The sequence below is a fragment of the Atractosteus spatula genome, chromosome 5 (assembly GCF_055471065.1).
Source record: "Atractosteus spatula isolate fAtrSpa1 chromosome 5, fAtrSpa1.hap1, whole genome shotgun sequence".
In the NCBI taxonomy this organism is placed as follows: Eukaryota; Metazoa; Chordata; class Actinopteri; order Semionotiformes; family Lepisosteidae; genus Atractosteus; species Atractosteus spatula.
In genome coordinates, this window is record NC_142710.1 from 62,624,336 (window position 1) to 62,652,186 (window position 27,851).

The 27,851-nt window shown below is 37.5% G+C and overlaps 1 protein-coding gene across 1 annotated transcript in view; it reads right to left on the reverse strand.

Annotated features, from left to right (window-relative positions):
- Positions 1-2,040: 2,040 nt before the first annotated feature.
- The window catches only part of nup210 (nucleoporin 210), a 39,846-nt gene continuing 14,035 nt past the window's right edge, over positions 2,041-27,851 (reverse strand). Inside the window, exons 13-40 of the mRNA XM_088917343.1 lie at positions 27,499-27,697; positions 26,890-27,035; positions 25,960-26,178; positions 25,347-25,520; positions 23,693-23,885; positions 23,362-23,468; positions 22,715-22,819; positions 22,521-22,622; positions 21,789-21,917; positions 20,694-20,821; positions 20,319-20,454; positions 20,083-20,145; positions 19,365-19,544; positions 19,140-19,220; positions 18,717-18,848; positions 16,916-17,074; positions 15,667-15,758; positions 15,402-15,576; positions 15,007-15,182; positions 13,254-13,474; positions 12,435-12,571; positions 7,574-7,694; positions 6,730-6,876; positions 5,930-6,180; positions 4,713-4,929; positions 4,256-4,378; positions 4,086-4,157; positions 2,041-3,567 (exon numbers count right to left, since the gene is read on the reverse strand). Coding sequence (XP_088773469.1) covers positions 3,464-3,567; positions 4,086-4,157; positions 4,256-4,378; positions 4,713-4,929; positions 5,930-6,180; positions 6,730-6,876; positions 7,574-7,694; positions 12,435-12,571; positions 13,254-13,474; positions 15,007-15,182; positions 15,402-15,576; positions 15,667-15,758; positions 16,916-17,074; positions 18,717-18,848; positions 19,140-19,220; positions 19,365-19,544; positions 20,083-20,145; positions 20,319-20,454; positions 20,694-20,821; positions 21,789-21,917; positions 22,521-22,622; positions 22,715-22,819; positions 23,362-23,468; positions 23,693-23,885; positions 25,347-25,520; positions 25,960-26,178; positions 26,890-27,035; positions 27,499-27,697 — 4,089 coding nt within the window. The 3' untranslated portion in view covers positions 2,041-3,463. The remainder of the gene's footprint in view (positions 3,568-4,085; positions 4,158-4,255; positions 4,379-4,712; positions 4,930-5,929; positions 6,181-6,729; positions 6,877-7,573; positions 7,695-12,434; positions 12,572-13,253; positions 13,475-15,006; positions 15,183-15,401; positions 15,577-15,666; positions 15,759-16,915; positions 17,075-18,716; positions 18,849-19,139; positions 19,221-19,364; positions 19,545-20,082; positions 20,146-20,318; positions 20,455-20,693; positions 20,822-21,788; positions 21,918-22,520; positions 22,623-22,714; positions 22,820-23,361; positions 23,469-23,692; positions 23,886-25,346; positions 25,521-25,959; positions 26,179-26,889; positions 27,036-27,498; positions 27,698-27,851) is intronic.

Sequence of the window (27,851 nt, forward strand, 5' to 3'; positions counted from 1 at the left end):
ATGAATCACACACACTAACAGTCTGACTTGAGTGCAGACATCAAACTGTTCTTTACAAAAACCTTGATCATTTCAGGATTTAAAAGGTTTAATTCCCATTTACACAGTTCAGGCCAATGCCAGTGTCAAAGTACCAAAACCAATATCAATGACGCTTTTCTTCTGGCAATTAACAGTGTTTGTTCCCGTCATTTGTAAGACTTGGACTTGACAGACTGTGACTATGTAGAGGTACTGAAGCAAGTTAATTAACATTTGCATTCTGAGTGGAGCACATTCCACATTCCAGTCTTCCTCAAGGTAGGGTTTGTTTTGTATGCCAGCAGCACTGCATCTATGTTTTTTTTTAACTTTCCTTAGTCAATAAACCCATGCTCAACCTGTTTTCCAATCCTTATTTATGAATACACAGCAAATTGCCAAAGAATATCAATACGCTCAGTGAGGCAAAGAACATTTCTTTACTTCAGAAACAAATAATACAATAAATTTTTAAAAGCATGACACATCTGTCCTTGACTGACTTTGTTTGAAGAACAAGTACTTAAAACGAATGCAAAATCTATAAAGCAGGGGCACTTAATTTCTAGCATTTGTATAGCACTTTCCATCCCGAAGGGCTTTGCCTACAAGAGGGGACCCACTTCGTCCACCACTGAAGTGCATCACTCACCCGATTGAAGCATGGCAGCCACTCCGCCCCAGCAACCCCACTAAACAGCACATCAGATGGAGAAGCGAAAAATGACTACCAATTGAAAAAAAGAGGGGAAGTGCAGATAGGCCAGACTATGTAAGGCTAAGGTGGAAATTAGTAGGGTCAATACAGAACAGTTTTTTTGAAATTCTAGTTGAAAGACAGGAGTGAGAAGAATGCGTAAAATCTTTTCTGCTGAAAACAACATATTGACCATTGTCAGTTCATACCCAAACAGTTTGAAATTGCCGAGTGTTGTACCACTTTGACATGCATCTACAGCCCCTGTACTACACAAGGACAACATGGATGCACCTCCTTAACACACATTCCAACTCTAGCTCACAACCCCAGCATGCCCTGTCACCTGGAGAAGAATAATTCCTTACACTTGCATACTGCTTTTCTGGATCCTCCACTCAAAGCACTTTACAGGTAATGGAAACTCCCCTCAACCACCACCACCAAAGAGCAGCCCAGCACACTCACAACACACCAGCTATCAGTAGGGAGGAGAACAGAGTGATGACACCTATTCTTAGATGGGGACTATTAGGAGGCCATGATTGGTAAAGGCCAATAGGAATAACACCCCTACTCTTTTCCTTGGTTTTACATCACATCTGAAAGATGGTGCCTTTTTACAGTATAGTGTCCTCCTCACTATACTGGGAGTATTCGGACCCACACCGACTGCAGGGTGAGCGCCCCTTACTGGCCCCACTAACACTTCCAGCAGCAACCTTTGATTTCCCAGGAGGTCTCCCATCCAGATACTGGCCGGGTTCACACCTGCTGAGCTTCAGTGGGCTGCCAGTTGTGAGTTGCAGGGTGATGCTGGCATCCCACTCACTCACTCAGAAAGAATCCCACTCACAGCTGGCTGATAGCATAACCAAGCTTGACTTTTGCTCTGAGAAAGCTCCCTTACCAGTTAAGATAATCTGAAGCTCTTAAAGAAAGGCAAAGCATTCAGTCGGTATATTTCTACAGTCTGTGCAGCTGGTTTTGTTCATTATCCTCTAGTGATTTTTCAGACAATTTAATTTTAACCACAAAGTTCACTTTGAAAGTATCTTTGATGCAAAAAGATGTGCTAAATACTGTAATCTGCACTGGGAACAAATCCTTATTAAAATGTCTGACACTGCAGAAACTGATAAAAAGGATGTTTCGGAAAAAGACTGCACATGGACTCTAAAATAGTCTAACTTTTGACTGCAAGGGTGCCTGCATGGATGTCTACAGTAATATTTTTGCTTGGTAAAGAGTCCAGTAAGTACTTCAACTCTGCTACACCACAATGAAACATCCCTGTATGAATAAATGTCCAAGACATCAAGTTTACAAAAACAAATTTATTAAATGAGAAATACAAAAGCTTGACAATTTACTTTTAGCTTTATGGGTTTACAACTTTCTCAATAGCTTTTATTTAAAATGGAAAATAAGCCATGACCATCAAAACAATTCGTCTAGCAAAAAAAGCGGTCAAACTTTAACATGCTTTACACACAGAGCTGTTCATAAGGCATCGTATAAGTAAACACTCCTAAAAATGCAAAACGAAGACAAGTTACAAACTTTTTAAACTCTGCAGATAACAAAAATAGAAATTCTTTCCTAGATCCCTAAATATTTAAAATTGGCTTTGCAGTCTTGGCAGGTACTTTTAAGCTTAATTAAAACAGACTCAGTTTGAACTTCACCAAAAATAATCATATAAACAGACAACTGGTTTCTTCATACTTTTTTCAAGAACTAGCATGTCAACAGTGTCTGTCACACTAATCATTCACCTTTATTAGTTATATCCAGTGGATGACTTTAACACAGAAAGGTAAGCTGCATAGGAAGGACTCACAGTAAAACCTTTTCACATTACCAGATTTCACAGGACAGACAGCTAAAGCTTTAGGCTCATACATTAACGAGGTATTAAGGCATTCAATACATTTACTGTACTTTCATCAGGCAACTCTCTTATAGGTTATGGTGCATAAAACACTGACATAAAAATAGCACTTTGATTTTGTCCTGATTTTTAACACACAAAATAATTCAGTCTTTGCTTTTATCTCAACTGATATTTTACGTCAATAAGAAAAGATTAAATAGATTAAGGTGAGCTGCTCAAATGAAGGAATTAAGCATTCACATTTAAATTGCTGTATTTCTATGGAAATTAACAGCACTGCAAAAACAAAAAACACCGAGTCAAACTTCATACTACTTTTTCCTGGAGTGCCTGTATCTAAAGCCTGCACTTACTGTGCCATGCTGGACATCAGCGTATCACATTCCTGAGCTTTACCACAACTAACATTTTCTTTAATATAAAACTTTTTCACAAGGTGAATTTTCCTTTTTCTGTTAGAATCACAGGTCAGAATGCAGTAGCTTCAAAAACACACAAAGCAAGAATTACATTATCGCGAAATCCAGGTACCTCAGTTTTAAGTCAAAGTGGTTTTTTAAAAGTCTAACACTGCAAACAAGCAACAAGAAAATACAAATAAAAAAATCAAATAAACAATATATATACTGTAAAATTAAAAAAACAGGACGGGATTTCAAGCATGTACAACACAAAACATACTATTTTTTTCACATCCCCAACACCCTATTTTGATCTTAAAATGTGGAAAGAAATACAAAATCATCCTGCAAAGTAATATCCCCATGTCTCAAATTGTATAGGAAAGGCACGTTATTTTAGGTGGTGGTTTAATGTCCTCTGTGTTCTGCATTGCAGTGTTCTAAATCCTAACGGGAATTATAGTCAGGAGAAAAGAGTCGGAGTTTAGGACTGCCCCTCAAGTCAGCTGGTACTTTGCCACTGAAAGGGCTTAACGGAGGAGAGGCGTACCCTAAAAAGACACATGCAACAAGTGTTAATACAAAATACTGGGAGGCATAACTATTTGGTGTAAAGCAATTTGTGTGCACAGATGAAAAGGTGGACAACAATAGCTCCACTCAAGCTGAAAGTCTGTTATTTGAGCACATTTGTGGAAGTGGCAGTTGCCCGATTACACCAGCGCTCGATCCTTCACTTAACTCAGAAAGCAGGTACAGTGCCCTTTTGTGATGAAGAACCTGTTTTGTGCCTCAGCACAAGTGTCTTATAGAAGCTCTGTTTTTAAAAGGCTGGCTTAGTAACCTTCCGTTTCCACAATTGTGATTTAACATCACAAAATGTGATTGGATAGAGCAAAGCCCTGGGTGTACGAAAACAGTCACTCACCTATTTTATGCTTATAAACTGCAATGGATGTATTACACACTGCTCTCCTTTAGGGTAATCTTTTACAAAAACAATAGTATGAAAATGCACCCTACATTTCAGAATCCATGAACGAAATAATCAATGCCTTCTATACCATACCTGGTGATGTAGGGGTCCTTATAAATGCTGGATGATAAACCTGCTCCTTTGGTGACAGGAATGCATGGCAGGCTGTACAAAGAATAAATGGATGCTTTAGATGAGCAGCCCCATAGCAGTCACTGTAACGGATATAAGTGAAAAATACATTGCAATAAACGAGCACTTACCAATGATAATTATAGCAGTGCCGGCCAACAGTGCAAAAAGAGTGAAGAACATCACCTGATAGGAGTTGATGAGCCACTGGAAGAACCCAGCTCCCTCCCAGGAACTGGACACAGTGGACCCAGCTGCAACACAGGACAAGGCATCACTGATGAAAAGGAGTTTAGACTACCTAGACTTGTTTGCACTTTAAACTTGCACATTTTCCGTGCAGTACTCCCATTTAAGGTGCAGTCCGATATCTGGTTTTAATTTAATGAACATTTTAACGGTCAACTGTTGGAAGTGACTAGCTAAAAAAAACAGTATTTCCCCCTCATTAACACATTTACGTATGATATTACAACAATTACTTTACAGTATTCATGGTGTTCATTATCGGCTCTTTGCAAGCATTTTAAAATACAATTGATCTGAAATATGCGAACAGCACCTACGACTAATTAAACGAAAACCTACCTTGCATTGCAGTGCTTCTGTCAGTTACATGGATTGCAGTTACAGGAATAATGATGGACTGGTCATTAAGTGGGCTAGATATGGAGATTCTTGCTGACATGGCTCCCTGAGTGATTAGCCTTGGGTCAGAAATGCTGACGGTGAACTTCACAAAGCTGGGAAACCCATCCGAGACCTCCTTCTTGTTGATAACGATGACAGGGGAGCTTGATGTTACCTGAAGAGGTTGCACACCTTCATTACACAAGGCTCTTTGCTTTAGGATGTTTCTGATCTGCCCACCTTCAAATAGATCTACACAGTTATCAATTATAGTCAAGTATATATCTGTTCACATCACAGCTTGAATTAGCACATTACTGTTGGCAAAGAAGTACACAAAATAGCTAAAAATTAGGAAATAAAAAAGGCATGTTTAAACCAAGCTATTTGTGCAGTTAAGATCTACCAGTCTCTTTGTGGTTTTATTTTTAACAGTTCAAATAGAAGGAATCCAAATTTTGCACATTTTAATCAATCGAAATTATGCAAAAACGTGACAAGACGTGAGTCACAAGAATATTTCAGTACTTTACTATTAATAGAAATCACGGCTTTAGACAGGAAATGCAGATGGCTAAATGATGGCTGATTACAGCTTTAAAGGTCAGTAAACAGAAAAGAAACAAGAACCAAAAACAAAGAATTCTCATGCTAAACATCAAACCACTTCTGCATCTGGGATTTCAAAGTAATCATGACTATTATACATTGAGGAAGCTGCTATAATTCAGTTCTCTATGGTTTTGTATTGAATGCTTTGACATTCATACAATCAGTTGCCTTTTCATATTCAGTTAGCCAGTTGCATTAGTATCTTAAATACTGGTATTTGTCCTCACAGCTTCTGGAACAATAGAAAAACATTCTGTTAAAAGTCTAAAATCTTTAGTGTGTCTGAAATACTGACAGAGGCTACTTCCCTTCCTTGGGAATTTGGCAGATGTGGAGTTTTCTGTAGAACTGTGTGACCATATCTGTAGAGAAATAATTCTAAAGCCTAGACAAACCCATCAGTATCTACACGATTTGGTGGAACACAAATGATTTTGAGGAGGATTCTGTTACAAGGGAACGTTTCTTGATCAGCTGTAATTATGAAACGCCTTCTCATCCTATGGTGAAAAGTGAAAGAGGTTGCCAGATAATTAAACCATTCCGGAGTGCTAATGTCTCACCTCCAGGTGGCTCAGGATGTCCAGGGCTCCGTAAACTGTCAGATCGGTGGAGAAGTGCTGGTCGCTCAAGAGGATCTCATTCTGATCAGCATAGAAGCCAGGATTAACAGGTAACTCAGCGCTATCTTGTTCCCCTGAGAAATGGCTTCCCTGAATGCCCACTTTCACTATTACTCCTGTTCTTGTGGTACTCAGGACCTTCAACTGCTGGTCATTCAAGTGCTGCACGTTCATTGAGCACGAGTAAAAACCTAGAACGTTCAAAACAGTTATATTAGGTTCAGTTAAAAATCATTTAAGCCTTTAATACTTAATGTATAATTTACTCAGTGCCTCATCTACTTTTAATTAAAAGACACTCACAAGCTGCACAATAATTATTCATGTTTACCCCCCCCCCCCCCCCCCATTCTCACCCCTCCTGATTTTTAATGCCTTCTCACAAAACTTTCATGATCAAATGGGTTTTACTGCACTGGTCAGCGGTCTCAGGCAGCTTTTTTTTTATTCACAAATGGAGTGAAGAACCAGATACCTACACTTTACTATAACTGTTATTATAAGTATAAAGTATATAAGCAAATTAGATCACTAGCCAGAAAAAAAGCATACAATGTTTCGATACAGTCATAAGTATCACAAAACTTGATCAAAGATCAAAATGAAACTTATTGAAAAGACCTGTAATGACATTGTGAATCAGTCTTTACACCCATATATACGTGAAGACAGCTCTTCAGATATTTCCCACACATCTCTTTCCACATTACTCCTCCCACAGTTATTCCAGGCATCCGTACCTGTACTTGGATCAAATCCTGTTTTTATGACAAACACGTCATGTGCAGGGAAGTCAACTGCATCACTGCTGAACTGGAGCTGACAGCTGATGCTTGACTCTGGGTGTAACTCGCTGATAGCTTCAATCTGAGTCGATGAACAGAGCCCTAAATGGGGAAAAAAAAACAATTGTAAAGAATCAACAAACATGTATCTCACAAAAAATCAAGGTGAGCTTCGCTTTCTTTTGATTGCAACACTAATAGCCAGCGTTGATTTTTCAAATGAGGACATTTCAGCACACGCTGCCGATACTGACACTACTGAGTGTCAAGCAAGTGGAAAGAATGGATTCCTAGGTGATCAGATAAGACTAATTCTGTTCAATACTTTCTAGTCCTCAATGTCTTCTAGATTTTAACTCTATGGACTAAAACAAAGTAAGAGATGGTTTCCAACCTGCTTCAGATCCCATTACAGAAAACAGGCACTCATTGCAAACGGTAGGTAATATGAAAAAAAAAATTGAATTTGATAAAAAATAAGCCTATAAAAAGCAATGCCAATTCATACACCACATCACAAATGACAGCATTAATACATTTTAAAAGATACAAGTTGAATTTGGTTGAAAACTTAACACTTAGTGCTTTGACTAGATGCACTCAGAAGTCATTTTAATACAGGCAGATCATGAAAAATAACCATGTAGTGAAAACATTGAGATAAGTGAAAATTAAGAACTCTTAAAACTCTGTATACATCACAGATTTATTAGACTGCAGAGCTATAATCATGTTCTCCACATAATGTAAGTGCTCTTTATACATGCTTCAACAAATGATTAATTTCATAATATCCTACCTATTAAATTGGTGCCAGTTTCTCGTGTGGTAACTAGAACCCTGGAACCCATCTCTCCTCCAGTGTTCTTTACTCCAGTGTGCGTCATTATAGTTGTCCTTCTGGCACTGGTAATCACAACCTTAAAATCAGAGCAACAAGGACTGTGTAAGAACAGCATGAACTGGGGGCTTTTACACAGGGAAACGGAGCCTGAAATAGGCTCAATATTCAACATATTCAAGGGAAAATGTAGGAAACAGCCCATAGGATTAAAAAAGTCTGGCTTCTGTTTCAGTTATTCTTTAATGACACACCTGTTCTGAAATGAGTGTAATTGACAACATTCAAACAGGTTCATAAATCTGTACGGTAATAACTTGAGATCTGTAGTTTTTAGATCTCCGGCCTAGTAAGCAAGAAGTAGCAATTCATTTGGTATATAACAGGTACAAACCTAGCTAAGTTATTTAAATCTTAAATCTCTAAACTTTCCCATTACAATGTTTTCAGTAATGTACATTAGGGCATTAATGAACATCACCCCCATCGTAATTTATTTTAATTTATCCATCAGGACCTTGTTTGAAATTTGGAATTCTACTGCACCAATATGGTAAATCTATAGAGCCTGAGATGAACCAGATGGTGATATGTGACTTATCGAGAAGTCTGGGTCATTTCTGTACTGAAAACTCTGTATTTGTCTCATGCTCTGAGGTACATTTAATACTCCAAGTACGAGGAACTGTGATAATTTAAATGATTTTTTCCCATGAATGTCGAGTGGAAACTTTCTTGAAATGCAGTAATACAGTATATTTATGTTAGCGGTATTTACTTTAGCTTCCTGGAAGAATTACTGCACAAGAGTCAAAATCTAATTTCTAAAAAAAAATGAAAACAAAGCTACTGATTATTAATCTTACTGTTTTAAGTCCTCATATAGAATGATTAGAAAGGTTAGTACAGACAGCAATGTGATAATTTACTGATGAAATGATGTCTGTTCAATGCCTGTTCAGAAAGCTGTCCATTGAGGCTGACGTAAAATGAATTATGGTTCTTCATGTTTATGAGTCCATTAAGAAAACTAAACTTAAACCCGTACTAACTGTTAATGTATTTTTCATGGTTGAGTTCAGCTAAAAGTTCACGAGACCAATGGCATAAAAACCCATTATACTGTATTTTACATGTTACTGGTGTGCACAAATGCACATTTAATGCAACTGAACAGCCTTAAAAATTCACATTTTGTCTGCACAATTCAGGCGCCCATGTCACAACCCTCTGCACAGTTTGGAATCTTTTTATTTCAGAATTAAATTCCCTACTGTATATATACAGCTATCCCATTAAAACAGTCCTTAGCCTGTTGTTCATGCCTGATTAAGACGTGTACCAATGTCCTGTCACAATGCAAAGATTGTCCTGGTACATGGTGTAGAATGACCAATGACAAAATCCTAATCTGAAAGTTTCTTGTGAAGATGCACTACAGAAAGTGAAGGCTAATGTATATCATGATTTGATATTCATAATACATAAAACTGTAATAATGCTGTAATAAAACAGTAATACCAAACTAACACAAAACTAGTTCTTTTTTTAATTCACATTGAGGAATAAAATCAAATTGCAGGCCCAACCAAATAAAAAGCATTTTAGCGTGAGAAGGGTTGAATGCTAAAGACAAATTTGTACATTTGAGCATGAGTCATCAAATCTACAATTTTTGTGCTCAAATCTGGATCATTTTCTTGGCATAAAGCTCTCAGCTAAATAAAAGAAACAGCTTTGTATGAGCAGAGACTGCTGTGGCACTGCTCATGAGAGGATTGGGGAACAGTGCAGTGGCTCAGAGCACAACAGCTGTTCCATGAATAGCAAAAGAAATAATTCTGTCCAGTACTGCAAATCATAAAGATTTCATAAGCTTTAAAGTAAACACCCCTCTCCCCCAGAAAAAGCAGATCGGTTGATAAATCTGTTTAACTCACACTCCTATCACTGAGCAGCCAGAGTTATTTTTTTTAAGAGAATGCCAAGGATTGGCTATCCTCAAGAATGGGATTTAAAGCTTCAAAGAATCAATGATGACTTGTACGGTGAGGCACACTTCCATATAAGAGGATTTCTGAGTCTTTTACACTTTAAACATTTTAACATTGTATTTTTACAGGGTTCCTTTGCTCATTGCTTATTTTGATAAACTCCATTATGGAACAATATATACAATTTATTTCTGTAATCACTAAATACAGAAATTAAATTCCTATAGCCATGTTATGGTTCTGTCACTAGAACAGTCTGTTAAACATTTTACCTCCCATCAATGACCTCTTCTGAAAACAATGCAGGAATAATTCAGTTGCAGTATATGCAGGAAATGTTGTACTCTTTTGCTCAAACTAGCTTTAGGCTGGAACAGATATGGTATCCATACTAAAGTCAATAGTAGTAGGTATCCTATTTTTGTTGAAAACATGCAATGTCATTATTCATGCAAGTGACATACTTGTTTAATTACTGTACTCAGAATAAACACGGAAACAACTGACAGATCTAAAGACACACCTGCATTGAAGGATCACTAAATAAAAGTGACAGTGGGGAAAAAAACCTGCTAGAAAAATTGACTAGTGTTCAATAAGGTGTTCAATAAGTGAGTATATTCAGGCTAAGGAATTGTGGAACAACACCTCTTGCTCTCTAAAATAAGGAAGGTAAAGAAAATGAGACCACCAATATGTTTCTTATTGTCACCACTCATTTCTTACTCCAGTAGCAGCTTCAGACATCAGCACAGTCTGTTTGAAAAATTTGAAAAATGTATGAAGAAGTCAGTAAAAATAATAAACGGTAGTTGTTTTCGGTTGTAAATGGAGAACTTAATCCTTTAACTTTAAGGTGTATGGATATCTCATAAAGACTCTTCCATTGTTAGAAAAAATGATTTAATGGAAGAAAATAACATGTTATTCATGTATTTTAAGATTTACCTTAATTAACAACATGGATGAGCAAGTGTGTATATTCTCTTGCTAAAATTAAACAGCATTACTGAATCAATGAAAAACCTTAGCTGGAGTTCTTTTCATTTGCATATTTTAGTTTATACCAGTAATAGCCAAGGTTTTTGATCTATCTTCTATTAACCACTTATGATCACCCATATTAGCATTCTGAGTGTCATGGGTGTGAAAGTAAGAAAAGACTAATGAGAACCACTGGTGATGAATATTAGTTGTGCACCTCTTCTGCCATCTTTAGAGAGGTAAAAATATATATTTTTTTGCTTGATAGGTCTCTGAAAGATCAAAACTTGGACTGCACCCAGACAGGGTTCTTGCCAAAAGTTTCAAAGCAAATTATATATAATTGATAAGATATTCAAGCAGCCAGGCAGATTAACAGAGCTATGCATTGTACTTTGCAAAGTGTGTGGTTTCACAAATATTAAGCATCACTTTGACAACACAACCCACAAAACACTGACAGAAAAGAAAATACTAATGCAGACTATGAAAAGTTAAATAATGCAATCTCTGGCCTTTATTTCATTTGTTATTTGCAAGTAATAGCCTTGTCTACTTACTAGCTTTCTTTACAGTAAGCCACTGGCCGATGTATTTAAAAGAAGCTTAGATGAAAGCAGCTAAAAACACGTTCAACGGTTTTCCAACAAAGACAAAATGATTCCGCTTGTGAAAGAACGTCCACTTTCCAACTACATATGAGAGACTGCATTTTCTTGATGGCACAGAGTGCTACGATTAGCAGATGGAAGACTACAAAGCGACTAATGTATTTTCTATAGCAGTTGATAGTGCAATATTTTATTGAAGGCAAAAGAGGAGATGCATGCAATGTTACTACTGTATGAAACCACTCATGAGATGTGTGATGCAGTTAAGAAGCATTCTGATGAAAGCATAGACAGATGGAGTACTCAGTACTGCTGGTATATGCAATGGGTTTGTAAACATTTTAGATAACAACCTGGGATGTCCTTCCATTGAATAATTCACCATGAAGCTCTCTGTGCAAAAGAGTCAGGGCAAGGTGATGTATCTAACGAACCATAACTGTGCCAAGGCATTAATTAATAGTTTCAAGAGCTACTCAGACATGAATCAAAATAGTGATCCATTACCTTACAGCTGTATTAGATGGCTAAGCTTTGGAACAGTATTCTTCTACGCTTTAAAGGAAGAAATATAACTGATCTGGCTGCTATTACAGAGCATCCAACATGAAGATGCATGGCTAAATAGTTAACATTGCATACCATCAGAAAAAGACACCGTTCCATGCTGTTTTTGGCCAGTGGACTTGCACATAATCAACCCAATTCCGATATACATACAGGAGTTAACGAACACATTCAAATAATCTGTTTAAAAAAGGACTTGGAGAAAATTTAATAACTGGAACAGGATGACCTTAAAATGCTACTGATCTGAGTTTCATGAAAATAAAATCTTCCCAAACCTTTAAGGAATGTTTCTGGATATGAACCATAAACTTTGAAAACATAGAGCAACACACTGCAGCTCTTTAGTGAGTTAGGAATGTTGGAACTGTTTGCCTGCCTCTTTTAAAACAAATGAAGTTATTGGCTGCAGTTCTCATTTCCTCATTTGGCTCAGGGTCTTTATTTCAAATTCAAGACTATGACAAAAGTTTTACACATGAAAGAAATGTTCTGAACCCGCATAAGGTTCACTAAGGCACTAAATGCTAGTAATCCACACTGTATCACATAGTACCAGAGTATCTCATGGTAAATACAATTTTGCTTCTTGGGATTAAAAAGCTTTGTTACAGTACCTTTGTTCTTTATATTACCAGATGGGAAGGAAGTGTAGAGAATTACCTCTCTATAGGTTTTCAGCTGGCCAGGAATTTCATAATACACAGTGACAGATCCTGAATCTCTTGCAACTGCTGTGCCTGTCTTTGCATCAACTTGGAGGATACTTCCAGATGAGGAACTCCATGTTCCAGAAACTCCTAAGATCAAAGTTGTTTCAATGAGTACAATAAGTAAAGCTAGAAAATTATCAAACTGTCTGGTGCAAAAAACAAAAATCAGCATCTTAAAATGCTTATCAATCAATGTTTAAATGTAAAATTTAAGAACACTTAAAATATATATATAGCTATTGAGTACTATTCATTAGCATGATCGTTTTCAACAAAATGTGTCCTAAAAGCTACTAATTCACAGAAACGTATTATATAGTATTAGGAGATGACTCACAATGTTTTAATTAGGATGGCGAGCTACACAAGTGCCCACAAAAGACTAAACACCTTAAAGAGCGTCTTGTTCTGCTATTACATTACCTAACAAAGATAAATAGCTTGTCTACTTGGATTTATTATTTGAGAACATTTACACAGTAGACGTTTAAGAGTATCTTGCCTTGGATTAATGGGGTTCACAGAAACCAATTCTTTCAGAGAATTACATGAGGCAGTGTGGCAGAGGTAAACCAATCAAGTATATAAATGCTCTCTATAAACTCAAACACTTATTCAGGAAAATTTGAAAGCACTCAATAAAACGCATTTTGCTGAGAAACATATGAAGTTGGATTTCAATGAAGTCCAATTAAGAGAAGCCTTCTAACATTTTTAAAGTTTAACGTTTCGGCTTAATTTCTGAGCATTGGAGGCTGTGATTACCCACCTTCTTGACTCACAAGAGGAGTGTTAAAGCAGATAACATCACCGACGACCAGATTTTCAGCCTCCTCAGGGTGAATGACGTGCCTAACAGGTAAAGCCACGTAGTCGGCTATTCCAGTTTGCTCTGAATCCCATACAGCCAGCAAAGTGAGTCCCACATTCACAGTTCGAACAATAAAGGTGTTGTTACTTGGTCCTTTCCCAACCAGCACAAGATCATCCCTACAGGGGAGCAAAAAAAAAATAACCTGTCAATGCTGATTTCTTTATGTGCTAATGGCTTTGTTTCACTCAGTAAATGAGAATTGAAAATGCTAACGATCTATACTGAAATAAAAGCACTTGGAAAGCAATTTAGAATTTACAAGGCTGGTAAACAAGTACAATAACGATTCTGTACAGCTGTTGACTGAACTTCCAGTTTACCATCTGCAGCAGCATTCTTAATAAACACTTTACAAGAAAAGGTGATATATGACATTGTACATGTGCACCAAAACCTAATGCAAACTGAATTCCCAATAAACAATCAGAATTCACTTGCCTCTTTATATAAACTTAAAAGCAAAGGAGGGCACCATGCTGCAGCTACCTCTCTTCTAAACTGAGATTACACAATGAATAAATCGTGGACAACTGCAAGTTTACACTATGTGCTTCTCTCAAAAACATTGCCTTTGGCTGCCAAAAGTGTACATTTAAAAAAAAACAGACTATAAACTTTTACATCTGGAACAGCAGATGTACTGTATAGTCCACTTATTGCTGAAAACTCCCTCTGGTGGGTTCATGTTATCTCCTGTGGTCTAACTTTCTTCACATTTACAGACACCAAATTGGTATGTGGGAATTTCACTCTGTAAAATGTTAAGGACAAAGTAATGTCATACATGGCCTGCAACTTTCAAAATCTAGTTTTAAGTTTTCCCCCGCTTCTTGCTGTGTTCCACGCTCACTTATTTAGTCCCCATTAGCTTTCAAATGGTCTGCCAGCTGCTTGCAAGCAAAGTAATAGAAACAATTTAGTCTGTGGCTGAATCAAAGGTTTCCTAGTTAGTACCCTGGACAGAAATGCTATAATGTTTCTGTGTTTCACTTACTTTCATTAATTTAGTTCGTTCAGGTGGAAAGGCACTTGCTGTGTGAAATCATGAGGAAAGCACCATCTTACAAATTATTGCATGAACCCTATAAACCCGATTAGCTACAAGTTTAACAATCTCTAACTTACTTATTTATAGGAGTTCTATCTTTGTCTAATAAAGTGCAACCATTAGTGAGAGTGAAGCCCTTTTACGCCTTGTATAAATGAGTACCATCAGGATCATTCATTTTATTATTCTACACACATCTGGACACTTCTTTTAATAAACAGTGGAACAAAAGGAAAACTCAGGTGACTGGATAAGCTCACATTCTCTTCATTTTAATTCAAATCATAAGGAGAGAAATTCTCCCTTTCCCTTCACAAGAGAATGAGAAATTCAGAAGAGGAACCTTCTCTTGGGGGTGAAATGCTAAATCTACCCTTTTCTATTTTAAAAGACTAACTAATTAAAAGGTTATTTTGGGTGCAAAAATCACCGTCCATTCAGCTGTAGAAAAACAAGAGGCTGAAAGGATCTAAATCATTCCAATTTAATGAATTGTGTGGGAGACGTCTCTGTGCCTTATACGCACTGTTCACCGAAGCAATAAAGAGAACTGGCTATAGAAAACAGATGAACATCTTCAGGGGGTTACAGTTACAGTACCTGTTTGTTGCAAATGTAAGGAGAGAATTTTGTGCATGGAAGACATCCCCACTGCTGTCATGGAAGTGAACAGTAAAAGTAAGTGTTGTTCCCAAAGGTAGGGCAGAGAGAGTTTCTTTGTTTGCAGTGTACAAGACTGGGCTGGTACTGAGCCTCAGGAATGAGACAGGAACCACCTGCAAAAAAAGCATCTCATTCAGAACATTTGTACCATTTCCATACTACTTAATTCATTATGGTAAATAAGATCTGTATGCTCGCCAGACTAATCTTAAAATCAAAGCACACAAAGCTGGTACTTTTTGAACACAAGAGCAGCTAAGTAGTTTAATACAAAGGCTTGACTTTCTGCACAAAAGTAATCCGATGTATATCTGAAAAATGACAAGACTTACTTTCACAGCAACAATAATAGTTTGATTGACTCCAAAGGTCTCCTGGGAATTCACTTCTAGTGAAGCCGTGCCAGTAAGCGAGCCCGAAGAGAGCAGGCCCTTCTCATCCACCTGGACTAAGACTGCTTTGTCAGGACAGTCCAGCACACGGTAAGTAAGAACACCGACACCATCCCTGGAAACAAGCCACAAGAAAGATGTGAAAGAGGCATCTTAATTCTCCAAATGTCAGCCTTCAGGAAATTGAAATTTAAGACCTTCATACCTGTTAGTCTGAAGTTTTAGTACAGAGTTTGGGGACATCAGTATCTCCTCAGCCTCAAGCTCTGGATTCAGCAAGTGCAATTTCTCATAAACCTTGAAGCAGAAAATACAATGACACTAATTAACAGTACTAATGTCTCTATTGGTTGGAAGGATGATTCCAACTATAAAAACAAGCTTAGAGCAATTTAAATAAAAGGTTTCGGGAAAGTAAAAACAAATCGGCACATTCTTGAACAAGACATTATAACTGCTGCTCCAGTTCACTAAACCCTTGTAACCATCATCCTCCGATGCATATTAACAATAAAAAATGAGTTATTGTCCCTTACATTTAGCTGTCACTGCCATCAGCTTTAAAAACAAAAATAAATGTGCCTACTCTATTATTTACAGCTCACAAATGATAAACAGCTTCATGAATGAAAGAGTACATTTAATTCTTTACTAAAGTTTTAATGCTGGTTGCATAAAAATAGCTATTTAAAGTGACCAAGATTTATTATTGAGCTGAGCAGAGCAGAAGACATCAGTTTAATAAGGTCTGCAAATACTCAAACGCGGGACTCTTATCTCACTTTGCAGAAAAATTTGACTTGCTGCCTAATCTTTTTTAAAGCAAAGTTTTGATGAAGGCACAAGGTAATTGGTCACTGTCTAAAATAAACTCAAAGTAAATGTACATGACTTCTCATTTGGAATCGGCTTTAACCTCACCCTTCTAAAATGCCTTTTATCTAGAGAAGGAATACCTCTGGGACAGAGACGAGCCTTATATTCTCTTTAAAAAATAATTATGCAACAAGACCTTAAACTACAGAAAGAAAAGCAAAATAAAAATGAACATAGACAAAGAAAAGATAACTCCACTAACGACCTCTCCATATTACACACTTTAAGGTGCAGTGTCTTTTGCTAGACCAATAGTATAAAACATTATCTTCTCAAGAATAGTCTTTTAATGATACAAAACTATAAAACTTCAGATTGATATTATCAGAGGAAACTCAAAAAAAGAACTTCAAAGTTATGACATACCATATAGGCACATACATTTCAAAACTTACAGGAGAGGAGAGTCTATGTTTTAGCCCAAAACGTTCCCCACTCACATATAAGTCTACAATACCAATAGCTGGCTGCATAACATCTTACTACGCAGATTGTAAATAGTAAATGTAGTAAAAATATTTTACTATACCGTGCAAAATTAGACATTCCACACCAAAGCAAAAACTACACGTCAGTACCTGAATCTGTATTTCGTCAGAGAGCTCCGGTACATTGCCCTCCAAATGCCCAGAAGCAGGACTGACAGCTTTCACCACAACTTTCAAGCCCGTTCTTCCCTTTGTCCTCCCATATACATTCATAGCAAAATTGTTTTCTGCTGGGAGCTGCAAAGATGCCTGCCAGAAAACAGAAAACATTCAAAAATAAGAACCGAGAGGTAAGTGCACATTTGTTGCATCATGAACTCTTTTCACAGCTGTCCGAGAAAGAATTTTTGGAGCCAAGCCGTAACAGGTAAACAGTTTCCCTGAAATTTGGGAACTTCACCATTTAATTGAAAAACCAAAAATTAAACTTATACCTGAAAGTAAAAAAAAAATCTGTCCTAAACAATTATTCTTCAAGGTACTAAGGAAATCTATGCAAACAACATCCATAAACATTCCACTGTAATCCAGGGTTAATTAACATATGATGCTAAATAAAGCTTCCAGCACTTTTAGTTTGTTACAATTCATCTTCATAAATATGGACCAATAAGCTCTAAAGCAAATACAATCATCTTTCCCCAATGTTTTTCACCCTGTGAAGTGTTTTTTTTTCTCAGGTTTCAGGCACAGAGAACTACAGTATATAACCCATTTTTCTCTTGACAGCTATGCTCTTTGGCTAGAATGACAACATCACAATTTCCATACTAAAAGACATTTTTCATCCGGCCTCCATATGACAACCATTGGCTCCTATGTCACTTTAAATTTTACTGTAAAGAACAAGCTTACTTCATTTAAAGAACAAAACACACTGACAAAAATGAATCATCATTGTGAAAGTCATCTTTTGCCACTCTCAAAAGGTTTTGATAAACTCTTTTTTGGAAAATGCTATTCCTGACCATATTTTACTATCATTCTGCTTTGGAAAACCCTGGACTGAGATGGAAGCCCAACACTGTTAGGAAAACAGTGTCAGTATAAAAAGATCACACCCAGAGAGGACACTAGTAATATTGTCAACTTTAAGAGCTTAAAGAGTTTACACAAAAGCTGTGATGCTAAATGAGAAGCTGCGTATAGGTTTTTTGGGGAAAGTTTTTTTCTAGGTTCTGGGTTGTAATGAAGGGACAAAATAAACCCATTTTTACAGCAGCTGATGCAAGTCTTTGTGCTTCTAAAATGTGTACAAACATGAACCTGGTTCCCCTGCGTTAGTGAGGCAAAATCTAAACTTGCAATGATTTGAACGGGCATCAAAGAAAATTATCTGATTAGATCATGTTCATATACCACACACAGTGGTGTCCACCCATCATTTAAATGTAGTTAAAGAGGACCTGGCTTCATGTCCAGAAAAGTGTCTCACATTGATTGGCCATCCACCACCACGCAGACATGCTTTTAATGATGAACAAAAACAAAAAGCAGGCAAATGACCTGATTCTGGAAAAATTACAGGTCATTTAAATGCAAAAAAACGAGCAGGCTGAAAGGTAACAGCTGAGGCTTTTCCATTCTTTCAGTTAACATACCTTTGAGTGCTCCCTATTGAATCCTGCAAGCATTTATTAATTATTGCCCAGGAGGAAAACCTTCTTACCTTCAGCTTTCATGCAATCAATTACTAACATGTTCAATGATATTTCTACCTGAAGGACCAGGATGTTTTCTAAAAACAAAATAAAGCTTGATGGAACACCTTTGACAGAGGACTTTTAGGGGGATCTCAAAATCATGGTTGATCCAAGTTTACTTAATCCTTATAAGGATGAAAGATGTTAGAGGGAAGCATTCAGTGTGCATACTTTAACTACCTACATACCTCAGAATGTCGAGTCTGAATATCCAGAATGTCCCTCTTTGTGACAGACCAGTGGAATGTCAAGCCAGGAAGGGCATTCCCAAATGAAAATGGAGTCTGGCTACTGGTTATTCCCATTACATACACGGGCATCTAAAAATAAGCAATGTTAAAAAAAAAACATTAAATCCAAAGGAGACAAAATTAGCAGGCTAACACCTCAGATTACAGCATCCCTATGACGCAGCAAGTTTCGGGTACTTGCTTAAATCAGAGTACAAAATACAAATACAGGAATTTTAAAATACAATATATTTGTCTATTGTTCAATAGATTTTTTATTATTATTACTTGTTAACAATGAATAAGAGGAAAACAGACCGACTGAAAACGAGGGGGGAAAATGAAATTGGAATTTTGCATATGTTCCTGACAAATATTTACCTGGGTACCAGTTTTCATTCTTGTGATCGGTGCACGGATTCTAACTGCCTTCAACTGCACGACCTCAACGTGTACTTGATCCTGTTAGTAAAACACACGAGCTTCAGACAACGCACATAGAAAAAGCTATTTTTTTTTTAAATGGGATACAATCGGAAAATTCAAATTAAAAAAATTGTGGACAACAGTAAATACCTGAGGCTTTGTGTGCAAATAGTTAATTACCTGAGACACAATAACAAGCTTCCCAGTTTCTGCATCTACAGCTTGTACCACTCCCGTCACGGTCACATTTCCAACAGTAATCCCCCTGACGAGACCATTGCTATTTACTGAAGCAATCTTCTCATTCCCGATGGAAAAAATTATATGGGACTGAGGCTGAGGTCCTCCTTCAGATGTAATCTGAAAATTAAAGAAATTCACCCCTTCAAACTGAAGCAGATAAATGCAAAACAAATGGAAATGGAAGGGACTGAAAAATACAGCGCCTGAAAATAAAACAAAAGGCACCTACACTGATTTGCGACTAATCTCCCTTTTCTCTTTAGTATGAGAATCACAAACGTTAAGTTCTTTCCAGGAAAAGTGCTCTTCGGCACATCTGTAAAATCAGCCAAGCTTGAGTCTCAGAACAGGAGAAAGAACATGAAATACTAAAACAGCTTGAGACAACCGATTCATTGAACTTTAAAGGCTTCACAGATAAGTGCCTATAACACCTCCGAAGATGGCCTGAAGAATCGCATTTCAGTGATGCACTATTTTAAAAACGTTTGCCTCTGAAGGAAATGTTCCTGTGCAACATGCTAAGCTATTAGAAATGGATGAATGACTATGACAAAAGATTCAGTTCATAAGTAAAATACAAGTTCCAGCACTAGAAATTCACAGCCTAGCAGGAGGCTGCTTGCCACCTTTAAACACCATAAGTACAGCTTACCTGCATCATTCCACCAATAATCAGGGTAACTTTCCTTGGTATCAGTCTGAAAGGTGGAAATACCTAAAACCCAGAAGAGCACCAGATGTTTTGGTATTAAAAATCCACAACAACAAATGCAAAGCCATATACACTATATTTAGTAATATCCCAACAGATTAACCCCATTCACTTACTGACCTCTTTTTCATGACCCTCTGCGTACTAACATGATTCATTAGAAGCAAGAAACTTACTTCGATTTGCTGTGGTGCAGAACTGATTCGTTTTCCACTTTTGTCCAACACTACAGCAGCCAGACTCGTCTGTCCTATTGCTAAGCCCTGGACTAGAAAGGTTGCCGTGTCGTTTTCAGAGGATTCAGAAAGGGGCCTAGGAAAAAAGATGTACCCACTGAAACCTCTTTTTACTAAAAACTGACCTGCGACCATGAACATTATCTATTTGCTTTATAATCAGAATATTTGTATATCTACATTTCTTTTTACAATTATGTAGGTAGTATACAGTAGTTATAATATATCAAGTAACAGCACAAAGCAACAGATATAACATATATATACAAAGAGAATATTCAAGTGAGAGATCTTGCAATTTTAGAAAATACTTACAACAAAGAAACTATCGGAGATGCAGCTTTTAGTTTTAAATCCATGAAATGAAAATATTTAGCCAAGAAGGGTTTCTTGTTATCATCCAAGACTCGAACATAAGCTTTCACCGACTTTCCAATCTCTACCTGCAGTGAGACAAATCCACACGATCCTCAATCAAACACGCTAAGCTCAGAGCCCTGTGCCATATAAAATAACCATGAAGGAAATCAATACAGAAGATTTAAAATACAGTTTATGGTAGTTTGCAAATGAAAACCCAATAATGGTAAGAGCCAGTGGGCTATTGGGTTTTCTAAATCACTAAAACAAATATTGAAAAAAGAAGCCGTTCAGTCTGACACATGGGCAGAACAGTGACAGTTATATTGTGGACATTCACCAAGATATTTAAATGATCAGTGGCTTTTCCCAAGGAAAATGACATGTTTCATGTGTCTTTAAATGGCAAAAGCTATGAATCAAAGCCGACCGGTCACATCTATTGGCTGTAAAACAGGACTGCTCTGTTGTTCCGACGCTCAATGTGAATGGGCAATATTTTTTATTTCTGGGATCCCATTAAGAGAGTGGAACTGCGTATGAACGAGCAGCATGGGTAGGCAAAAATGTATTGCATAACCAGACATCAATTTTATACCCTCCAGTCCAGGTGGAGAGGATGTGGCATGAATAACTCAGTGTTCCTTTTATCGGGTCCTAGCAATGCAGCATTGCATGGGCCTATTGTCTTATTAGCTAATGTGATCAATCTGTTTCTGTCTGCTCCCACCAGCAAATTGGAACAGCACCTTTGTGGAACAGCAATAACATGGTCACTGGATAGTTTTATGCAAAATGCCCGGTATACACTGTTTCAGCAGATTACCTTAAATAAATGTGTAAGTTGCACTTGCATATTTTTTAGTTCATTATACAATACTTGTAAATATCCTGAGGGCATTGAGTGTAATTTTAATAACATCTGGTACTGAACCAGATCAAGAAGATCAACAGAGCAAGAAGCATATGGCAAAGAACATGCAATTAAAATGCATCTAGACTTTTTGATTCTCTCTTAGAATGTAGTGACAGTAACTGATGGTCACAGACCTTGTCAACCACTCGGACGTACACTTCAAAGATATCCGAGATGTGGATGGAGGCTTTAGCAGGAGCTGGGAAAGCCAAGCACAGATCATGAACCATAGCTTGAAGAATCCCTGGGCGTATGGGCAGCACCTTAAACAAAAAAATGTGTTGACACTGTTACTTATTTCAAAGCATTACCTTATTTAAAGAATGACTGACATTCTTCTCCACTCAAAGGGCAAAGAGTCAGTGCTGAAGTTAAACTATCTGCATTATGAGACAAAAATAAACTAGCATTATGTAATACAGAAGTACAGCTGGGCATATAAAATATGTTAATGAACATACACAGTAATTACACAGCTATTTTACAATTGAAATATACAGCACTGCATATTCAAAATTAAGACAGTACAACATGTTAAAGGAATAATACTGAAGTATTAGAATTACCAGAAATTAAGAAAATTCAAATGGTTTTAATAGAACTAAAACCCAAAATAATTTAACCAATACTGATTCTAATGCATAAAATTCTTCCACTTCTATATAAATGTTAATAAAATCATTAATGTGCAGACTGGATAAACATTCCACATTTCAAACCATTTCTATCATTTTGACTTAATACAGAAAATCAATTTCTATACATCTTTGACCTTAAGGAAGTGTAGCTTAATCTGCTGGCCCAGAATACTCTTCTGGCATTAACATGCACCTCACACATTGAGACAGCAACATTTATTTACTTACCTCTGCAGTTCCTCTTGATTCTTGGTAGGCTATGTTTGCAATACCGCCAATGCTTGTGTTAACAAAAAAATATCCAGATCCTTCACGGAGGGCAAGCTCTGCCTGCAAAACAATGCTGAAAATCTGTGAATCTGATTTACGAAATTGTTTGGAAAAATGCAAAGGGATTAAAAAGATGTAAAAGAATATCATACCCGCACATCAGGATGGTTATATATAGTGATGGCTTCAGGACTAACTTGTACATCTTTCACCAGCAAGAGCTCAAGAGTGGCTGATACTGCTGTGAGAGGATCATACTGCAATTAACATGAAACAGGAAAAAGAGAAATCTTTTAATGGACAGCTCAAGGACACATTAGTGTTATTTTTTATCGCATGAAGCAGATACTATAGATCGTTTTCTCATTTGCTTTGGCAGGGAGCAAAGATTCTCGGACCTGGATCATTTAAAAAATATTTAACTGGCATTGAAAGAATATTAATAATCATACTGATCAAGCCATTGGTAAGTAAACCAAGGCATCTGGTATTAGAGAGGTGTAAAAAAATGTTACCATCACCCCATGATGCACTAATTAAAACAAAATAGAGAAAAAAAGCATTGTTGATTGCTATTTGGTCTTTGGTTGCTGTGGAGACCTATCAGTAGCTGCTAGATGAAGTGAAGGTTTACAGGGGCCTAAGCTTTTGAAACCCACAATATCCTGACAGCTTGTTTTGGTTATTTCCGTAGGAAATTAGTGCAACGCTCATCTTGCCAGAAAGCAAATTAAGAGGGAAACAGCCATTTTTACCTTCTTTATAAAAACCAAACATTTCATAACATGCAATTTCATACCAGACTCTGCACCCTGGCCGCACTGAGGTGTGAGGCCTGGTATCCAATGGCGGTTACTGTAATAGCAGTGACCCCAGATTCCCGATGGACAAGCACCGTTTGACGACCTGAAACAAGCAAGGTTTTTACTGTTAAGAAGCAAAATAAGATAAAAAGAGGTTTGGCCAAAACACATTTTCTAAGCTACACCTTACAGTCTTTCTTACAATAAAGCCAAACAGAAAATATTTCAACCAGAAAATCAGGACAGCTGAAGTGCAGTTCAATCTCCTATTTGGGTTTCAACTGAAATTAGATTTAAATTGTTTGGTAGTTTCAGAAGTCTTCATACCATGAAGTTTTTTCTGTCCGTTTCCATCTTCCTTAATGTGCTGTTCCATGGGCATGGTTGGTTCTATACTTGCTAAAGAAACCTTTGTTGACTCCCATATAATACTTAATGAACTGAAGTTGTCAAATTTTCTCCCTTGCTGATCGTAGACTGCCAAATCCAACACAGGATTCCGGTAATTGGAAACGGGTACCTACAAGAAAGTAAAGACGTATCCCAGACGGGGGAAAAAAAAACAGGGAATTAGAAAAAAAGGTTTGGTGTATTAACATTGCACTCACCAAATTAAAAACTAAATCTATGGTGATTCTCAAGGTGACGTATTAGGAGACATTTTCCTTACTGAAAATCATTTAGTATTTTGTCCTGGGTTTTCTAAAAAAGACATTCTTGAATAATATTGTGAACTGTGTCTTCAGTGCTCATTTACAATGAGCGATGAAGTCACAATGCTTACTGTGGATAATTCAATCATTTGGGGAGAAAAGGGAAAATACAGGCATATACTCAAGTCTTATAAATAGCAACACAGCATCAATGAATATGGCTTGGAGAAGAAAAAAAAAAGTACATCTTGACACTTAATACAAATATATAAACTGCTATAAAATAGCTTATTCTCTCTAAAAATTTATAAAAACTAGTAAACTTAATAGTCAGACTCAGCTCTGTCCTACCTTTGAATTACTTTACCTTATTTAATCTCTCAAAAAACTAATCAATAACAGCCAGTCTGAATCTTTTTGGTGAAAATCAAGAAACGTAGGAATTTATATAGGAATTTAGCCACAAGACAAATAATTCTATTATGAAGACAATTATGATATGGAATCCACAAATTATGCATGTGCATTCTCAGGTGAATAAAGGGCTGTCAGCTGTCCAAGTTAATAATTTCAGAGCTTACAGGGATTTATACAATAAATTGTCTATGCTGTCTTTGCCAGATATTACCTTGTAGGCGATGCAACAAAATGATACAGTATAGAATAAATGCTTTTGCTTTAAAAACAAAAACAGCGCATCATAGACACCACCTCTCCATATAAAAAAATCTAGCTAATGCAAGGCTGGGGTTTTACACAGTGTCCACTTCAGGACAACATTAGCAATCATCCATTATTGTTATTACAGTATATACAGGACCCACTACATTTGGAATTAAAATGTGACTACCTCTCGGCTCACGACAGCCACCTCTGTACCGGCAAGGGGAGAACAAGGGAGGACAGACAGGCTTGCCTGAGTCACTGACCTTCTCAAGCTGCAGGCTCCTGGTGACGGACAAGCGACCCTCACCGACGTCTGCAGGCGCCCCAGGAACTCAAGAGGTTGCCGTTTCACTGGGAGCCGAGAAAGCCCTAGCTAACTACTAATGACCTTTTTTTGGCATTAAAAGGCCTCTGACTGAATATTTATACTGGGAAATATATATAGTTTTTTTTTATTTAGATTTATTCCATTAAAAACATGGTCATCAAAAGCAAAACCGGAATTATTAAAACTTACTTTTCTGTGGTCATGCTTAAACAACCATCAGGAAGACATACTCTTCCTATCCACCACTGTTAAGTTTCAACCAAGACGCCTGCTGCCCGCCCTAAATGCAACTCTTCAGTGCCCACGTCCTCTGCTGGGTCCGCGTCAGACTCACCAGTTGCTTGTTCTGCTGTAGCAACGGACAGGACAGGTCGAGCTGGGGGTTGGTGTAGACGGGAACTAAAGTGAGCCGGGAAGGGGGAGCGCACACAAGCTTCACAACTGCTGGCTCCACTGCAGGAAAGGGGTTCGTCAAACTGGGCTGGTTCCCAACGGTCACGGCAAGGACCTGGTGGGGAAAAACAACGACAAGACAGAGATTCGAATTTTGAGCCCTTTACTCATCAGTGAAGGCACAGTGACCTCTTACAAGCGAGGAGCTTAACTACTTATTTTACAGAGGTAGGGAGCTGCGTCAGCACGCCTAGGCTGTAAAGGAACAGGCAAAGGTTTATTCCATGCTGAAAAAAAAAGAAAGACACCTGTGACACACCTGAAGAAGGCTCCACAGTCGAAACATTGTGCGTCTTTTCTTTTCCTTTCAGAATGGAATAAACCTTTAGCTTCTCCTTATTTTATTTTTTCTTCCCAGAAACTGAATAGCAAACAAAGCACATGTAGTTATTAACGGTCTACTTTAGAAAATGAACCAAAGGTTAGTTTGATAAACTGGTGTTATAAGACACAGACCTTTTCGCGACACAAATTTCATTAGGCTTGCCCCTCACCTGTTCGCCGAACGCTCTGCAGGTTGCTCTGACCCAGTGCTGGAAGTAGTTCCTCGACGCAGGGCCAAAGAGAGCCAGACCCACACTCCCTGGGTCTTCAGCTGTGAGGTTCCTGAAAAACTTGGAGGGCTCCAGCACCCAAGGCTTCGGTCCTCCTTCAAAGAGCATGTCTTTAGAGGAGCCAAGTGTGACCAGAGCAACAGACACTGGATCAATTGCCTGAAAAGTTAAATAGAGAACACTCTTCAATGTGCATGACCTTTCTGAGGTGACTGTCTAAACGGAGAAAGGATGCACTGCAGATTACAAAGCAGTTACCTGAGCAACACAAAAACTCCTACTTTACTCTATATTACACTACATGTATTTAAAATACTTTGCATTTCTATTTCCAAACATGATTAAGAGACGATTAAAAATTGTACTTCATGTATTTCATTTTCACTACTATCAAGAACATTTAAGAACATTTGTATTTTGTCATGAGTTTTCTAAAAGAGACATTATTGTATAATATTGTGAACTGTGTCTTCAGCGCTAATTTACAACGAGCGATGAGGTCACAATGCTTACTGTGGATAATTCATTCATTTGGCGAGAAAAGGGGAAAATACAGGCATATTAAGTAGGTTCAAATGAAAGGGCATCCTTTTCCAATTGTAGTAGTTGCAGCTAATTAAACTGTAGCTCATCAATTCCTTTACACTCTAATTGAATTTTTTCTTTCCGCACATTGCTTAATACAGTGGTAGGAAACAAGACACATAATTGATCCCTGAGGGATAATGTTTAGCTTCAAAGTACCGATCCTGACTTCTTGTTAAAAAAATAAATACAAAGCAATGAGACAGAGTGTGAAAGGGGGGAAAAAAAACATCAAAAGAAGTTCTGGAAAAAAGATTCTTGTGCGTGTAGATGTGATTTACTTACTTTAAGGGGTTGATAGGCCGCAATGGTAATTCTAGCACTTAAGTGAAGGTGGCCATGCGTGTAACTGACCAGCAGCACTGTGTCACCAGTTGCCAAAGCCTGTACTCTCACTCCACTGCAGTAATCCTGGCCGGGTTTCAACCTCCCTGCATAGGAAGAGGGAAATGATCATCAGAGCATATCAAAGTGAAGGATCACAAACATTTCTTAAGGAACATCCAGCTAAATATCTGTTTGCTAAGTAAAATCCTGCAGAGTACTTTCAGTGTATGTAAATGGTGAAATTGTCCACCTGCTTTCATTTACTTTAAGATCTTTAAACAACTCATGAACTTAATATAGATGACGTAAAGACCAAATACAATAAATGTAAAGCTTACAGCATTAATTTAGTTAAGATAAGGATAATCTATTTCATTTATCTGGGAAAGGACAAATCTGGAAAAAGATCCCTGTATATAGGTATGAACATTCCTAAAATGATGATGTTTGCAAGAGAATACGAACAGCATATCCCTTTCCGTGTCTGGAAAGATGATAAATACAGCCATGGAAAATAAAATAGAGGATTAGAAGGATTTTTTAAAAGTTACAACAATGCTTTCTCACCTTCCAGGAACTTGAAGATACCTTTGTTCTCCACTTCTACAACCAGATCAAAATGGGAGCAGTCACTGAGTGTTACCTTCTCCCCCGTCTCCACGCTGAGAAGCCCAAATATCCTGAGAGGCAGGTCCAGCGTTTGACCCACACGAGCCTCAACTTGACATGGAATAAAATCCATTCCGACTGGTTCTATCACATAGACCTTTAAAAAAAAGGAAGGCAGAAAATGTTTAGGAAAACTGCACAATACAGTCACAAATACACTCTGTGCATACCCCTTACCAAAAACCCAAAGTGCAATTATTGTTGAACGGTCTCCTCTCCTTAAGATTAAATTGTAAATCTCTCTATTCACA